At 38.0% G+C, this 18,964-nt stretch overlaps 1 protein-coding gene across 5 annotated transcripts in view; it reads left to right on the top strand.

Annotated features, from left to right (window-relative positions):
* Positions 1-8,630: 8,630 nt before the first annotated feature.
* Positions 8,631-18,964, top strand: part of LOC131691036 (JNK-interacting protein 3) — a 1,253,801-nt gene continuing 1,243,467 nt past the window's right edge. For 3 of the 5 annotated variants that reach the window (XM_058977179.1, XM_058977180.1, XM_058977181.1), the window contains exon 1: positions 8,633-8,829. In XM_058977179.1, the coding sequence (XP_058833162.1) occupies positions 8,755-8,829 (75 nt within the window). In that variant the 5' untranslated portion in view covers positions 8,633-8,754. Of the gene's footprint in view, positions 8,830-18,964 lie in introns of all 5 variants that reach the window. The other 2 variants (XM_058977176.1, XM_058977178.1) reach the window with 2 other exon arrangements.

Genomic DNA, 18,964 nt, shown 5'->3' with positions numbered 1-18,964 from the left:
ATATATTTATTTTTATGCATGCGTGTGCGTTGTAACTTGTTAACCCATGTTTACGGCGCTTTGTAGCTGCATAGGGTAAAGAGCCTATTGGTTTTCATGTTTCATATTTCGGTTATATGTTTTTTTATCAGTAAGGTATCTGACAACGTGCTTCTGTAGTTATTGCACTGTTCAGCAGCGTAGTATTTTATATAGGAGAGTACACTCAGGTTTTTTACACGTATTTTGAAATTTACGCGGTTTTCATTATGCGTTTTTTTAAATTTACGCGGTTTTTATTTACACGGCCTGTATCCCCTGTGTGAAAAATCTGAGTGTAATTGCATCGGAAACAATCACATTCCCAGCAGAACTTTTTGTTTTCTAATTTCAAACACTTTTGCTTCGTACTGAAAAATAAAAATTAAAACATCACTTACCGTCCCAGCAGCAGTTGAAGCGGGTGTTCTTTTTCGATTCAAATTCAAGCCATGTCTTAAGCTTTACTGGACTTAAAATTGTTTTCCCAGTTTATCCAGTCAGAATATCTGTCCTGCCCTATGTATTTAAAATACAGTTCTAATCGCGTTTCAAAGTATACAACAAATAGAAGGTTAGGTATACAAATTTAAATTTTAAAATAAATCTGTTTTAAATTATGAAACAAACCGCTGTACTGAAGATATAATTATGTCAGTCCTATTACCACATAAAACACCTATATAACATAAAACGCTGCAGAATTGGTTTAATAATACAATGTTTACACTACAGAGTTATAACACGTTTTAATAATTAGCAACAAGAAAAATGTCACCAAGATAGCATAAAAACCCGTTTTAACTGGTAGTGCGAACGTTGCATAACAATGTAATTTATCAAATAATTTCATTTTTTCCACCACTAATCGATCAAGAAATACTTAACCTTAAGATTGTTTACTTAAGTTCATTAGTACATTATTGAAAATTTAAATGGAAAATGAAATTTCATATTTCATGGAGAATCTGTATATTTCCGTTGGCGGGCGTCGGCTTTCTCATCACCGCTCTCAATATGGAACTTTTCTTTTGAATATATTTTCTGGACAGACCAGCCTATTTTTACTAGATGGATCATCCAAATAATGCCAATCACCTAGTGAGATACTTGATTAATTAATAGATTACCGTTAAAAGACCTTCAATAAATTATGTTTTAATGGGGAGGGTATATAGCAAATTGTAACATATGAAAACAGGCGAGTAAACAAGAACGTGAGTCGATATGTGCGATAAATAAAATTCATTTGCACGCTCTTGAAAAAGCTACATTTTTAATGTCAACGTGGTCGTGTGCTGTACACAACCCTTTAATTTTTTTCTTATTTTTATTCAAAAGACTACACATTTTTAAGAATATTGCCGTTGAAATGAGACTATTTGGAGCTATCGTGATTTTTTAATGATTTTTTTAAATTTGAAAAATGCAAGAATGTTGAGTATTTTTTTCACCTTTGCAAGAATGGTGGGACTCAAAATGTGTTTTTGGGCAACACTGTTTTGTATATTTTTGCTTGAGTTCCTGGCAACGCGGCAAATGAAGTGGTGAGTCGCGGTACAAAGTTCATTGATTATGTAAACAAACTAAAGTGAACCTCTCGGTGGAGAACATTGCATGATAATGTTTAACCTCACTTTTTCGACAGTTCAGAGAGATTGTTTACATAGTCTTGGAATTTTTGTTGATTCGATCATAGTATGAGAAACTTGGTTTGGTTCGCTGCCAAATGTTAACATTTTCCAAACAAGGTCGCTCAGCTGTAATTTTGATTTTTGATTCATTGAAGAAGTAAGGAATTTCTAGCCAAACATTTGAAAAAGGCCTACTGCCAAATGCAAACAAATCGAATTTTCATGTTCTCTATTAAAGTCCTGGGACAAAACCTGTGGATAGATGTTTTCTTTTTCATTTTTTCTGTTCATTTGATCTCTTGTCTTGCATAGCCACTCTTTCTTCCTCACATATTTTAAATGGACTGGCTACATTTGACAGTTCCCCCTCACTGCATTTGACGGTTCCCTTTGACTGCATTTGACAGCTCCCCCTGGCTGCAATTGACATTAGGTTTTTTCGTATCCACACGTCACGTCCCAGTTAAAAACTATCCATCTGACCATGTGCATAAACATAACGCAACAATGGATTATGAAGAATTTTGATAATGATTTTATAACAAATTATAAAAGGGCCCGGCTGATATAAAAGTCCTAACTAGCAATACACATATTATAAAATGATTATAAAGGATTATTGTAACTGATTCCAAAAGGATTATAAAGGCAGTGAAATACGTGCACAATGAATTAAGGGGAGTGTCTGATGTAAACAATTTGCGCAATCAAACTAAATAAAACAGTATTAAATTTTTAAATAGAATTATAATGAATTCGACCAAAACTTCTTTTACCTTTTTCTCAAGGTTTACGTTTGGCAGTGACCCTTTTCAAATGTTTGGGTAGAATTTAGATTATTTTATCGTTGTTGCGATCAATTTCATTTGGTTTGTTTTGTTCACAATGTTAGTCGCAGAGCATTTTGGTGATCTATGGCAATTGATGACCTTTACACCCCATACTAGCTCCGCTCCTGTTGCAGTTGTTTCGCCCCGTCCGGCACCGAGTCAACTGATGTCCAGCCTGCACCGCACTCGTCTGTCGCTATGCCAATGGCAGGTACTTGGATTGAAGGCTAAAATGTCAGCTACGGCTGGTGGTGTTGCTGCAATCGGTTTGCCTTCGGCCACGTTGGACATTCGGCTAACGGGAATATTCAGCGATTCCAATTCGAAGGAAGCAGCGCCAGTAGCAGACTGCTTCGGTTCAACAATACGCTCCGGTATCGGACGAAGCTAACACTCCGGCAGGACGAAGGTTTCAATGAGGGGCTCAGGCATAAGTAGCAGAGTCCTTGCACTTACTGCTTGTCGAGTGAACAATTCCGACGAAACCACTGCCGCTCTCGCCAAGTTTGATCACCGTGATTAGTGCGACGTCAGCGGTATAGTGCCAGGAATAGTCGAGGAGAGTGCCAGGACTGACTTGCCGAGAGCTACAAGATTAAATAGCAGGGCGTTTTTAAAGTGACCGTAGTATAACGTAGAGGCTTTAGGCAGATGATTTATTCAGCAGAATAAGATAGCAAAATTACCCAAAACATAAGACCTGGCTGCCGAAGTGAATCATCCACACACATCGTCACCTACAGAGGCAAGCAATATTGGAACGCAGCGAAATTCCTCACAATGAATTGATCTCGTTAGATGAAATTCCAGGAAGTACAATTTTAATAGCATAATTTAATCGACCGAAATTGTAGTCCTCAGTCGAGAGAGAGAGACTGATAGAGTAGCAGCAACTAGGAATTTTCTTTCGAAAGCTAGCAGCGGTTTCGCGTATCCTGCGCTAAGTAGAGAGCGTTAGGACAGATCTGACTAACGGTTCCGTCCGGTACCACCATAACACACGGCACCGGCGACACATATATTCACAACACACTAATTACTTATCCTTCAGAAAAAGTAAATAAATTGACTATGAAATCTATCATTCGCTGCCTAGTTATTTTGTGCCAATTTGAACAAGACAGCAGTTGCAGATAGCTTTATTGCGGTGCCAAAATTAATGCAACTCGGGATATAATATAAATTTACATATAATTTCTCCTCCCTGATATTCTACCAGAATATATAATGCTCTCCATTATTATCACTCCAATCAAATCCTTCTTACTCCTTGTCGTCAGTGCCGAGCGCTATTTTGCATTTTCCGGCTAAATCAACGACAATGCGATAATCGACGAAACTTTTACTGTAATGGAACTTGAAACCGAATAATAAATGATTGTTCCATTCGAAAGCGATAACCTTATTGTCCTCATGTTTGCAGCTATCATACGCTGGTAGGCATTCTGACCAATGGAAACGTTCTTCGATATGAGCATTGAACGATCAAAATCATTTCAACAACTTATCATCGACCGAATTCGTTACCTATAAAGTTCAGGTAAACTTCACCACCTAAAATGAATAATCAATCGGATCATCTTGTTAGGAATTAACCCACGAGCAAACAAACAAATGTGTACAAATCCTTATCCATCATCCAGAAAGCAATCGTTTTATAGCCCAATACTTGATCTTGCGATTCATGTATGTATGAACCACAGTCTATAGAGAACAGTTGCGCAAAGAGTGAAGTCAAAAAAGCCTACCTATCGAGCACAATTGGAATCCATCTCTAATACCTCTGCAGCAAAGTTGGATTCTAATTTTGCTCGATAGGTAGACTTTTTTCGGCTTCACTTTCTGCACGCTCTTTGCGTACCTTTATACTAGGGCCTTTAGTATGAACCAGGTTACCATTGTTCCAATCCTCATCCCTCTTGAGTTGATATTCTTTCAAAGAGCATCGAAAGTATTCAAATAATGTAAATTTTAAAAGTCCGTATAAACAAGTCTTAGGTAAACAAGCACACCGAAACTGTCAGAAAAGTGAGGTTATACATTTTCATACAATGCTCTATATTTTTGACAGGTATATGAATGAATCATTTCAGCATCAGTGATGCCAGGTCTATTTAAACAATAGCCTGCAGTAAAAATATAAAAGTCTGCAGATTGCTACAAAAATCTTCAATAAATGCGACGTAGAAATGTAGTATGTATATAATAGACCTTTCTCGTCAAAAAAATTTATATGATAGGATGCTTCCTTTTTTATCACCAATTCGTTACTGCCTATTGCCGCGAAGATTTGGTACCCCTAACTATTGAAAAAATCAAAAATAGTGCAAGCTGCTCATTTAACCCCATATTCTGAATACCTATCTTGCCTAGTTTCCCCATATTTTTACACCATTTGGATGAATTTTCTGTGGGGAATACTAAAAGGATGCCAGATCTGCATATATATTAGTAAATCTGCAGATTTTGCATTTTCACTGCAGATCTTTTGCAGATTACAAATTTTTGGCAGAACAAAGCCTATGCCAGCCAATTTATACACCAGTCTTCAACATTTTTGATCATTTAAATTATATACATACTATATTTCTACGTCGCATTTATTGAAGATTTTTGTAGCAATCTGCAGACTTTTATATTTTTACTGCAGGCTATTGTTTAAATAGACCTGGCATCACTGATGCTGAAATGATTCATTCTTTTACCTGTCAAAAATATAGAGCATTGTATGAAAATGTATAACCTCACTTTTCTGACAGTTTTGGTGTGCTTGTTTACCTAAGACTTGTTTACACGGACTTTTAAAATTTTCATTACTTGAATACTTTCGATGCTCTTTGAAAGAATATCAACTCAAGAGGGATGAGGATTGGAACAATGGTAACCTGGTTCATACATTGACCAATCGGCGCTGGATGTAAAACCCGGTGGCATATGCTGAATCGCAAGATCAAGCATTGGGCTATAAAACAATGCTTTCTGGATGATGGATAAGGATTTGTACACATTTGTTTGTTTGCTCGTGGGTCCTAACAAGATGATCCGATTGATTATTCATTTTAGGTGGTGAAGTTTACCTGAACTTTATAGGTAACGAATTCGGTCGATGATAAGTTGTTGAAATGATTTTGATCATTCAATGCCCATATCGAAGAACGTTTCCATTGGTCAGAATGCCTACCAGCGTATGATAGCTGCAAACATGAGGAAAACAAGGTTATTGCTTTCGAATGGAACAATTATTTATTATTCGTGTTCAAGTTCCATTACAGCAAAAGTTTCGTCGATTATCGCATTGTCGCAACAGCGATAAAATAATCTAAATTCTGCCCAAACATTTGGAACATTTGAAAAGGGTCTAACTGTCAAACGTAAACTTTGAGAAAAAAGGCAAAAGAAGTTTTGGTCGAATTCATTATAATTCTATTTAAAAATTGAATACTGTTTTATTTAGTTTTATTGCGCATATTGTTTACATCAGACACTCCCCTTAATTCATTGAGTACGTATTTCTTTGCCTTTATAATCCTTTTGGAATCAGTTACAATAATCCTTTATAATCATTTTATAATAAGCGTATTGCTAGTTAGGACTTTTATATCAACCGGGTCCTTTTATAATTTGTTATAAAATCATTATCAAAATTCTTCATAATCCATTGTTGCGTTTTGTTTATGCACATGGCCAGATAGATAGTTTTTAACTGGGACGTGACGTGTGGATACGAAAAAACCTAATGTCAATTGCAGCCAGGAGGAGCTGTTAAATGCAGCCAAAGGGAACCGTCAAATGCAGTCAGGGGGAACTGTCAAATGTAGCCAGTCCATTTAAAATATGTGAGGAAGAAAGAGTGGCTATGCAAGACAAGAGAACAGAAAAAAGAAAAAGAAAACATATATCCGCAGGAAAATTCGATTTGTTTGCATTTGGCAGTGGGCCTTTTTCAAATGTTTGGCTAGAAATTCCTTACTTCTACAATGAATCATGCACAAGAAAAGTTAAAATGTTAAATTTAACGGAACAATGTATGATGCCGACATCAAATAAAAAATTACAGCTGAGCAACCTTGTTGGGAAAGTGTTAACATTTGGCACCGAACCAAACCAAGTTTCTCATACTATGATCGAATCAACAAAAACTCCAAGACCATGTAAACAATCTCTCTGAACTGTCAAAAAAGTGAGGTTAAACATTATCATGCAATGTTCTCCACCGAGAGGTTCACTTTAGTTTGTTTACATTACCAATGAACTTTGTACCGCGACTCACCACTTCATTTGCCGCGTTGCCAGGAACTCAAGCAAAAATATTCAAAACAGTGTTGCCCAAACACACATTTTGAGTCCCACCATTCTTGCAAAGGTGAAAAAAATACTCAACATTCTTGCATTTTTCAAATTTAAAAAAATCATTAAAAAATCACGATAGCTCCAAATAGTCTCATTTCAACGGCAATATTCTTAAAAATGTGTAGTCTTTTGAATAAAAATAAGAAAAAAGGGGGTTAGGTCGGACGAGAAAGGTCTATTTAAATGATCAAAAATGTTGAAGGCTGGTGTATAAATTGGCTGGCATAGGCTTTGTTCTGCTAAATATTTGTAATCTGCAAAAGATCTGCAGTGAAAACGCAAAATCTACAGATTTACTAATATATATGCAGATCTGGCATCCTTTTAGTATTCCCCACAGTAAATTCATCCAAATGGTGTAAAAATACGGGGAACAAGGCAAGATAGGTATTCAGAATATGGGGTTAAATGAGCAGCTTGCACTATTTTTGATTTTTTCAATAGTTAGAGGTACCAAATCATCGCGGCAATAGGAAGTAACGAATTGGGGATAAAAAAGGAAGCATCCTATCATATAAAATTTTTCAACGAGAAAGGTCTAATAGACTGTCGTGATTTGCTGGTTGAGCCACATCTCTGTCCAACTAACGAATTTGATTCGTTAGTTGGACCGACTGACAGATGTCAAAAACTCTCCAAAGGAGACGTTAGTAGTGTAATTGCATCTATTCACATCTCTAATAATTGTCAGATTGATTGTCAAAGTAAATTTGACATAAGATTTTGACATTCAGATGCTTTTTAGTTGGACAATGGTCCAACTAGCGGAGGTCCAACTAAAAAGTGGTCCAGTTAAAAAATGTCCAACCAGCGAATCTCGACTGTAGATGTATTATCATTTCTACTGTTCTGTTTACATATCTATGGTTTTATATACTTTGTAGGCCGCTGACAATAAAGTTGTAATTTTGTGATATTTAAACTAGTTTCTCGTTGGATTTAATAAAAAAATGCCATTGCTTTGTTAGTTTTATCAAAATTAATTAATCTTTGATTTAAAAAAAAAATGGTGGTTAAATTTTGGTGGTTTAATTCACAAGCTTACATATCTGAAATACAGGTAGCGCTCTTTTAGTTTAGCTAGATGTCGCTACTAGTACCTCTGAAATATTTTGGCGGATTGATTTTTTGGTGGTTAGTTTCACCCAAGTCCAGAGATGCCAGATTTGCAGACAAGTCTGCAAATTCGCAGACTTTTATTTTAAGCTGCAGATTTTTTCGATGACGCAGATATTTGCAAATATCTCAGTTTGGTTGCGGATATTTGCAGATTTTTTAGTTTGGTTGCAGATATTGTTTGTGGCACTAAAAACTGGATTCTAACCGCACTGCGCACTTACCATTCTTTCATTAAATTCTTCTCATAGACTGGTTAGTTCGACTAGTCTGTCTATGAAAATACCATCTCTATCACTGGAAATACATGTGTTTTGACAGCTCGCAGTTTTCAGATCACTCGCACTTTGAAAGTGCTGAGTCCAGGTTGGAGGAAAGTGCGCAATATTTACAGATTTTTGAATATAAAGGCTTTTGGCTACACCCAGTTAAACTCATTCCGGAACCGGTTCGGAGATCTGAATGGAGTCATTATGGATTCCAAATCAAATGCAACAACCGATTCCGACTCAATCGGTTTCAGAATCGGTTGTTGCATTTGATTTGGAATCCATGCTGACTCCATTCAGGATTCCGAATCAAATTCCGAATGGTTTGACCGGGCACTAGCTTTCCTGACATTTTTTGTTCTTCCCAGACTTTTAAAATTATTATTGCAGACATTTGAAAAAAGTGTCCTGGCATCTCTGCCCAAGTCTCCAATATTTAATTTTGTTTCAGCATAATATTTACCTCTCAGCATAAATTGCGGAAAACAAAAGTTATTGTTTATGTAAATAGTTATTAGCTAATTTTTCGTCGCAAGCATGGAATCCGAGGATGCTGATTCAGAAATTGTGTATGGGACACACGATGATGCTGCGTTAGTGATGTCGGAAAAGGTACGATATGTGTCCTATATTGTACAAATATTGTAATTGTAATTTATTAAATACATACGGGAACCTTTTCGTTAAAACTTTTACAAGGTCAAATATTAAGCTTTTAAGAGATATTAAATAATTATGATTGTAATTCATTTTTATTTTTGTACGATTAATAATAATAAACTATAGTTTTCCATTGCCTACCAGTTTTGGGCTAAACATCAAATCAAAGAGAGGCTCTGATGTTTTGAGTGTTTACACGGGAAGATTAATTTGTATTTTATTAAACGAGAGTCTAGTGGATAGCAATAGTACATATAGTGCTAGTTTGAGTAAATCTACTAGTGTAGGCATGACTTAATTTTCCTTCGTTAGCCTGGTTACAAGTGTAAAGTGTTGATAATTTTGTTTATTGTTTATTATTAATCGTACGATAGCCTGTCTGTTTACTACTATAAATCAGGTCAAGGAATAATATCTTAAATAGAAGTTATACATGGGAAGATTAATTTAACAACAATAGTACATACTGTCTTAGTTTTGTGCTAGTTTGAGGGAGGACAGTGTTGGCTTGATTTTGATATCGGTGGGTAGCCTGTTCCACAGCGGAACTCCGTATATCAGTAGGCTCTTTTTTCTGCTGGATGAGTGTTGCGGAATTAGGAACGTTCTTGTACGTTCCATCAGCCCTCGCTGGAGATGTTGCATGATGTATTGTGGAAGTTTATCGTCCCACGCCTGGCGAAAAAAAACAGCATATTCGGTGACGGTAGTTGTCGGGAAGATCATGGCCGAAAATCGTGTTTCGCACGTTGGCTGTTGTTTCGAATCTTGTCATTTTAAAGACAAATCTGATCGACGATTTAAAGCATCTGTGCAGTTTTTTATGCTCTGCCGAGAGGCCAGGATAGTACACTATGTCACAGTAAGTGAAAACGGGCATTACTACCGCTTGGACTAGTTTGAGACGTACTTGAAGAGGCAGTACTGGTGCAAATCGTCTAAATGTGCGTAGAATATTGTATGCTCGCATCGTCGCTTCGTTTATTTGGTCAGTCCACTTAAGGTTGTTGTCCATTAGCAGCCCTAGGTTGACAACTCTATCACTCACTGCAACAATCTCTCCGCAGAACATAATGTCAGCTGTAGGAACAATATACCCTGTCTTACAGAAAACGATGGCTTGAGTTTTCTTGGGATTGGGAAATAGGTTGTTTTCGGCTGCCCAGCGCTCAACAGAGTACAGGTCTTCGTTGATTCTGTGCACCAGCATGTTAACATCAGCTATTGGTCCGGAGATGCAGACTTGTAGATCGTCGGCGTAGGTGATATTCACATCTGAGAGTGCTGGGTAAGCTGTTTATGAATAAACTGAACAGTAACGCACTAAGGCATGATCCTTGTGGGGTTCCGTCCATAAGAAATTTCTCCATGGAAACCTCTTCGCCAAGTTTAACCACTTGGCTCCTGTTTTGCAAGAAGGATCTAATCAGTTGAGCAGCCGATTCATCGAAGGCGAATTCAGTTTGGAGCTTTTGCTGCAGCTTTATGTGTCGAACACAATTAAAAGCCAGGGAAAAATCCACAAGTACCATGACAGTGCAGAGATTTCCGTCGAAATTGTTGAATATATCATGCACAACCTTAACAAGGGCTGTGGTAGTACTATGCTGTTTCCTATAGCCTGACTGATGCTTGTCTAAGAGTGGCGGATCAGCTACCTGTAAGTGCTCGGTAATTTGATGAAGCAGTATTTTCTCTAAAATTTTCGAAATCGCGGGAAGCACACTTATCGGCCGGAAGTCCTTTGGTTCCACAGGATTTGCTGTTTTCGGAATTGGCGTGACTATGGCTTTCTTCCAGAGTTCGGGAAACTTGTGCGAGTCGATGATGGTATTAAAAAGATTTACAAGTAGAGGCAGTATAAAAGGGCAAAGCATTTTTACAAACGGAATTTTATAGAATTTCTTGCTTGAGATTGAGTTTAGATGCACCTTAAGTGCAATAAATTCGTAGCTCAGAAATTGTTTGTCATAGAATACTTATCAACATCTTCAATTTAGTTTAGTTTCATCAGAGATATTCGATAATATATTTTTTTTATCATCTGGAATTGTACACTCTAGCAAATATAGCGAATTTTATAGGGATGTTTACGCAAGAAAAAACGCATGTAAATCATAATGTTGTTTTATGGAACGGCGTTTATTTTTACAAATCAACTTGCTATGATTAAGTTTTGTAATTGTAATTTCATTTGGTAATTGTTTACTTTAGCTACTGTTCCCCCTGTAAGTGGAAAACATGTTTTTCTTTCGTGAATATGCTAGTTTAGTGTGGTAGATTCATAAAAAGAGGCGGAAAGCGAATTTTTTTTTAATAATTCATTAATTAGCTTTAGAGTAAGTTTTACCTAATAACTTTGTTGATAGGGTTATTGTGCTCCCGAAAGTAAGGTTTTTGGCGAAGCTAGTTTAATGCGGCTATGCCGCATAGACATAGTCCTCGTACTCGTCGTCGGAAACGTAAGCGAACCTGTGATCCACTCGTTTGCCCGGTATACCTATACATAGGGGCTATCCCTAGTCGGACAGCATGAGAAAAAAAAATCGATGTGGCGTAGCCACATTAGGCATTAACAACGTTTTATTTAGTAACAATAGGATTGTATTGATCGGCAAAAATTAAATTGTTACTGCCTAAGATTGTTTTAATTTTTATCGATCACTTTATATTAACCTAGGGATAGCCCCTATGTTTGAGTATACCGGGCAAACGAGTGGATAACTTGTTCGCTTGCGTTTCTGATGACAAGTACTAGTACTAGCTTCGCCAAAACCTTACTTTCGGGAGCACAATAACCCTATGTGCAAGGTTAGTAGGTAGCACTTATTTTTAGTCTCATTAATGAATTATTAAAAATTTTCGCTTTCCGCCTCTTTTTTATGAATCTACCACACTAAACTAGCATATTCACGAAAGAAAAACATGTTTTCCACTTACAGGGGGAAAAGTAGCTAAAGTAAACAATTACCTTTTATTTAATACGATATTTTCAATACGTTTATTTGACACGATATTTACGCCTAAGTTACATTTCTTTCATAGCATGTTACAAAAATCCATAAGACTAATTTTAACTATTCAGGCCAGATTCGATTATCCGTAGGGTGCAGAAAAATTTCGCTTCGGATAATCGAATCAAAACAAAAGTTTTTTTTCTTCATGAATATTTGTTATATGCTGAAAAACAGTATCTAAGGTACATGCATCAATGTTTGACTCATGGAACATTTTTTTATCAAACCGTTTTAATAACGAATATCGATCACTTTATATTCTGAAGCCTTAGATATCGGATAGGCTGAAGTTTGTTGCGGTTCTTAAAAAAAAGAATTCAATTACACCCGACAACGTGTATTACGTGTGTTCTCTTTATTTTCTGTATTGAATATAATGACAATAGTGGCAAACATAGTCGTGCCGGATGTGTAGATGAATATTTGTGCTATGAAGTATGATGTGAAGGTTTAGCTGTGTAGTTCTAGAAATGAAGGCCCGACTAAAAAAGAAAATTCCAACTGCTACAGTTCGGCCATTCTGCTACTATCGCCCTCGATAGTCCACCAAATGCTCATGTTGCTACCCAATGACAATTGACAGAGTTGAATGCAAAATATTCACGAATCATTTGAATTCATTCATTGATGGGAATAAGATATCAACATATTACGAACATTGATTTGAAACGCACAAATGGCAATAGCAAAGCATCATTACTATTCTTAGGGAAACCCGTAAAAGTCTGATTCGTCCGATGAACAACTCGACGTGAAAGAAACAGGTTCTTCAGGATTAACTGCCTGGCGGTACAGCCTTAGATTAAGAGGGTCAAACGTACCATCAAAGTGCGTGCTCGTCACCTGATATCCGTCTAAATCCGACAATGTATCTGTTGTTGTTGAGAACCTTTCGAATTTGCTACGGCCCCCCATACTTGTCTTTAAGCTTCCTATTTTCTCCTGGCTCTTTTACCGTCCTAATAACAACTAAATCACCTTCTTGATACACCGTGTTAAGCTTGCATTTTTCATCGTACTTTAATTTGTTGTACTTCTGCAACTGTTTGATCTTTTCCTCCGCTTCGTTCCTAATTTTCTCGAGGTCACGATCAACGTTTGTGTTAATACCTTCCAGGAAACGCTCGAGATCTGACTCTGGGTGTAACCTTTGTTTGACACCAAATAAGACTGCTGGACTGTTATCGATTGATCTGTTGAACGAATTATTTAAAAGATACTCTGCCTCAAACAAAACATCATCCCAACACATTTTCCTCTCTTCAACTAGCTTTGCTAATAACGGAACTAGTACCCTGTTGTAACGCTCTATCTGTCCATTTGCTTTAGGGCAACCGGTAGCTATCAATACATGTACTATACCTTCAATAGAACAAAATGTCTCAAACTCTTTTGAAGTGAAAGCTGTTCCACGATCTGTTATTATTCTCCTCGACTTCGAGTAATTAATAATATACGAACGAAGCGCTTTGATGACCTCACAAGTCTTAGTGGTACGAGTAGCGAAGAGTTTAATAAACTTACTGAAACCGTCTATAACTGCGAAAATGTGAATGTTTTTACGTTTTGTACTTTCCAGCGGACTTAAATGATCGACGTGAATGGTATCAAATGGAATATTGCCCTTTTCAATATTCTGTAAATATCCGTCATACTGTTTGTCTCGCGGGTTAAAGGTGACACAAGGAATGCACATCTTTCCATGATGCAAAACTTTTTTCTTTATTACAGGGAACCAAAACATACGCTGAATTTGTGAACAAACCTTATCCGCACCAAAATGTCCCATACTGTTATGATAACGAAATATCACAGACGATTCCATGCATTCTGGCACATAAAGCAATAATCTATTCTTCTTTTTCCTTTTGTAAACAGTATACTCCCTAACTTCGTAATCCTTCAACTCTCCTTTCAAAATGGCAGTCTTGATCTTCTGGATACTAGGATCTTGAAGCTGCGCCACGTATTGGAAAACAAATCATTAACCGAGTTCTCACCGGTCTCAAGAAGCAATATGTTAACGCGACTCAGTGCATCTACATGCTTCATACGCTCAGCAGGACGGTGTTCTATTATGTATTCGAACTGTTCCAAGTAAAGGCTTCACCGAGAAATCTTAGCATTAACATCTTTTCTTTCCAAAGTCTTCTTCATTGCTTCGCAATCGGTGACTATCTTGAATTTCAAACCGAACAGATACATACGAAAACGCTGTAAGGTGTACACAACAGCAAGGGTCTCCAATTCGAAACTATGAAGCTTGGACTCAGCGGTAGTAGTCTTTCGGCTGTAGAAAAGAACAGGGTGAAACTTACTGTCTTGCTCTTGGCGTTGGAGCAAAATACCCCCAAATCCGGCGCTGGAAGCATCGGTGTGAACTTCTGTTTCGAGTGACGGCGAATAGATTGCGAGTACCGGTTTTCTGATCAAACAAGACTTCAGTCCTTCAAACGCAACTAAATGCGTTTCTTCAAACTTAAACTGGACATCCTTTTTGAACAATTCATACAACGGTTGCGCTATCTTGTTAAAGTTCAGTATGAATTTGCGAAAGTAGCTAACAAGCCCTACGAAGCGGTGAAGTGCATGTACATTAACGGGAATCGGAATAGATTGTACGGAATCTATGTGACGGTCACTAGGACTAATCGAGTTGTAGGTTATGTTGTACCCGAGATAATCGAGGGTAGTCTTTAGAAAAGAGCGCTTTTCCAATTGTAGGTTAATGTGGTTGTCACTTAACGTTTTAAGAACGGACGACAATAAATCTAAATGTTCTTCGATGGTATCGCCACTAATTAGTATATCGTCGATAAACACTAAAATTTTTCCTGACTTAATAAATTGTTCTAAAACTTTGTTAATGTAACGTACGAACGCAGCGGGTGAGTTAGCGAATCCGAACGGAAGTTTGTTAAATTCGTACTGCCTGTAGTGATCTGATGTTAGAGTGTAATAAATGTAGTGTTGTACGAGGTTCTGGATGTGGCAGGATTAAACGAAGGTTAACTTCAACGGACTGGTCGGTTCACTGAATCGAGCGGATTAAACGGCACTGTTTATCAAATCCCGAAAACCTTAGCGAAACACACGAAATATTTATAATCGATTTACGGAATGCCAAACACTTTCAAATTGTTTGAATTTTAATGAATTTAATTTTATTGGAAACCAGGAAATTCTCAGTTTAACTTATTGCGCTTAGTACTTTATTAACGTTTGGACTCGGTAATGATTGGACAAGGAATGAAACATGAAATGTTTCACGCGAAAAATGAGCATACCTTGAGAGAACTCTCTCTGCAGCATTCGATGCGCGAGAGTATCGCAATTTAGCAGTGTGCGTGAAGTCAAACGATCATAACCAGATTAAGAGTATGGAGTGTTGCAAAAAAGGTACTGTGTGGCACATTCCTAGTGCCTTTGCATGCAAGCCCGAACATCACCCCCCACCTTGAAATATTTACTTTCAATAAACTATACACTAGTCCTACACTAATCCATTGATAACTACATACAAATTTAGCGAATGTAAGAATAAACGTCAGACGAATCGAGTGTTGATGCTGCTGCTCATTGATTCTCGTGCTGCTGCTAACATCTGAAGGTGCGCCATCGGTGCTGGAGCTTTCGTTTGTTGTAGGTTCATCGGAGGCGTCAGAAGGAAGTAGACAAATTTTTGAGATCGGCCGCTTCAGGATACCTCTAGCAGTTTTCAGTGTAACAACCCTAACGAGTTGATCTGGTCCAGGATGGACAGAAATAATTCGTGCGAGTGGCCATTTTACGGAATGTTGGAACTCATCGACAAGGATTACGAGTCGCCCAGGATGCAATTCTTTGTTTTCCTTTGTTAGCTTGTTGGATTTTTGCATCTCTTGTAAATATTCACCGCGCCAGTGGTGCCAAAATTGTTGAAACAAACGCTGTATCGATTGGTAGTGGTCTAATCTGTTCGTAGGGACGTTTGTTACATCGGCTTCTGGTATGCAATGCATTGTGGTCCCGATCAAAAAATGAGCTGGAGTAAGGCAGGACAGATCATTTGGATCTTCAGAAAGGGGAACCAATGGACGCGAATTCATGGCAGCTTCGATTTCTGATAGTACAGTGCTCATATCTTCGTACGTTAAACGGGAGTTCTGTAACTGGCGATATAAATGTTGCTTGGCAACTTTAACTGCTGCTTCCCACAATCCTCCGAAGTTGGGGGCCTTCGGCGGGGTTAAGTGCCAAGTAATGCCTTCATTAGCGCATTTAGACTGGATAATTTCTTGATTTTTTCTCAGCCAAACGTGAATTTGTTCCAACTCGTTTTTTGCTCCCTCGAAGTTTTTGCCGTTGTCTGAGTGGATATCTGTAGGGCGACCTCTTCTGGCAACGAAACGTCGAAGTGTCGCTAGGAAAGCTGCTGTGGAAAGGTCACTGACCAACTCGATGTGGACCGCCTTTGTACTGAAGCACACAAATATGCAAATGTAGGCCTTCGATGCTCCTGCCTTCCTATGAATGGGCTTCAAGTAAATGGGGCCGGCATAGTCTACCCCAGTTATTTATTTATTTATTTATTTATTTATTCTTGTTTTTCATCTGACCTATGTTGGTCTACATGAAATGTAGTTGAATGGGAAAAGCCCATTTCAGGATATACTTCAGAAGCAATCCTCAAATGGGCGTAAAAACCCATTATCTTTTCATATATTCACACCTGATTACAATGGATTCACACTACTATAAAATATAATAACATAGTACACAGCATTACATAAATAAAAAATACAAATATTACAAAAAATGAATCTTAAAATCTAAGTCAACCTTCTTAGTCTATTTTTGAAAACATCACAAGATAAAGAAAAGTCAAACTGGCCATAAACACTATTAAAAACATTACACATCGCCCTAATGGGTTCGTTTTGACCGTACTCGGTGCGTTGAAACTCGAGTCTTAAAAAGTTATGCGATCTGAGACTTCTCGGGGGCACATTGACATTTATTTGTGAGAGAATATCTGGAGCATCTATTTGGCCAGTTAATATCTTCCCAACAAATACTGCTCTAAATGTGTTCCGCCTTTTGGCTAGGGTTTCCATATCGAGCAGACGACAGCGATCGATGTACGGTGGTAGCTCTGTTGGGTTACGCCACGGCAGAGTTCTAAGAGCAAAACGGAGGAATCTTGCCTGCACTGCTTCTATTCGGTTGATCCAAATGCTTGTGTAAGGACACCAAATGGGTGCTGAAGCTTCCAAGACAGATCGGCGATTCTTATAATGAAACCGAGATTTCTATTTGCCTGTGCTGTAACATGAGAGTAATGATTTCTGAATGTCAGTTGTGAGTCCAGAAGTACACCGAGGTCTCTAACAACTGTCATTCTCTCTAGCGATTCCCCGGAAATGGTGTAGTTCCACAGTATTGGATTTTTTCTACGTGTAAAAGATATTATGGAGCATTTGGACACGCTGAGAGCCAGCAAGTTGCGATTACACCAACAACAAAAGGCATCTAAGTGTTTCTGTAGTTCCTTGCAATCTTCTATTGACCGCACAATAAGATACAGTTTGAGATCATCGGCATATATAAGTCTACACCCAGGAGGTATAACAAAACAAACATCACTGAAAAACAACGAAAAAAGCAACGGTCCTAGATTGCTCCCTTGAGGCACTCCCGACAAGTTGATGAAACTGTATGACTCGTTATTTCCTAATTTTACACACAGAGAACGATTTACGAGATATGATTTAAGCCACCCTATAAAATAATCCGAAGCGCCCAGCCGCTTCATCTTTGCCAGTAGAAGAGAGTGATCTACACGATCGAATGCAGCCTTGAGATCCGTGTATACAGTATCGACCTGAGATCCAAGTTCAATATTTTTAATACAGAGCGAAGTGAATTGGGTTAGATTAGTAGTTGTCGATCTACCAGGAAAAAAGCCATGTTGGTCCTTCGATATATATGCTCTGGTCTCGCGAAACAGCACATTTCCTACTAATATTTCAAATAACTTTGAGCCAGCGCAGAGTGAAGTTATGCCACGATAGTTCGCAACATTTTGCTTATCACCTTTTTTAAAAACCGGAAACATAACTGATTTTTTCCAACAGACGGGGAACGTTGATTGCGACAGCGATTGGTTAAAAATTAGTCTTAAAGGCGTACATAATGCGCTTGCGCATCTTTTGATTATAATGGAAGGAATACCATCTGGTCCTGCCGATGTTGAAGACTTTAGCTTTCTCATAGCAGTTAGAATATCTTCGTCAGTAAATTGAATAATGCCTAAATTAATTACATCATGAGGGACATCCTGAAGACTATATTCCATCTGAGTGGAGTTGGCCGAGACTTTTTTAAACACACTTGAGAAATGCTGCGCAAATAGGTCACAGATGCCGCTTGGGGTACTTGATGTTTCATTTGCAAGGAACATACTGGAAGGAAGCCCATTTTCTTTACGTTTCCCGTTAACGAAAGACCAAAACTGCTTTGGATTTTGTTTCAGGTTCGATTGGGTTTGTGCGACGTGTCTTGAATAGAGAAAGCGATTATATGCCTTGTAACTGTTGCTGGCTTCAATAAACTCTCGTTTTGTGAGGGGGTTTCGTCGGCTGGTGTAATGCCGAAGTGCAGCTGCTCGCAGTCTTTTCAGTTTACGTAATTGACGATTGGACCACGCTGGTTTTGGTCGGGGACTTGGTGCGGGAACATGTAGTTTGAAAAGTTGTTTTAGGACCAGTGAAAGTTTTTCTACGGCAACATCTACATCGATCGCGGAATTTAGCAAAGTCTCCCAATCGATTGCCTGCAGTGAGTTGTGGAGCCTATTGAAATCAGTTTTTGAAAAATTGAACTCCCTGACATCTAGCATTTCGTCATAAACAACTAACTGGGGACAGATCTGCGTTACTAGAAGAGGAGGATGGTGTGCGTCACAAGCAACTAACGGCTCAAGGGCATCTGAAACGGTGCAGTTAATAGAAGCTTCTTCATTTACGAAAAGGAGGTCCAGGGTTCGATTCCGTCTGTTATTTACTGTACACATTTGCAGCATGTTCAAT

Source organism: Topomyia yanbarensis, chromosome 3, assembly GCF_030247195.1.
Source record: "Topomyia yanbarensis strain Yona2022 chromosome 3, ASM3024719v1, whole genome shotgun sequence".
Classification (NCBI taxonomy): domain Eukaryota; kingdom Metazoa; phylum Arthropoda; class Insecta; order Diptera; family Culicidae; genus Topomyia; species Topomyia yanbarensis.
The sequence above is the reverse complement of the archived record's forward strand: the minus strand, read 5'-3'. Positions and strand labels throughout refer to the sequence as shown.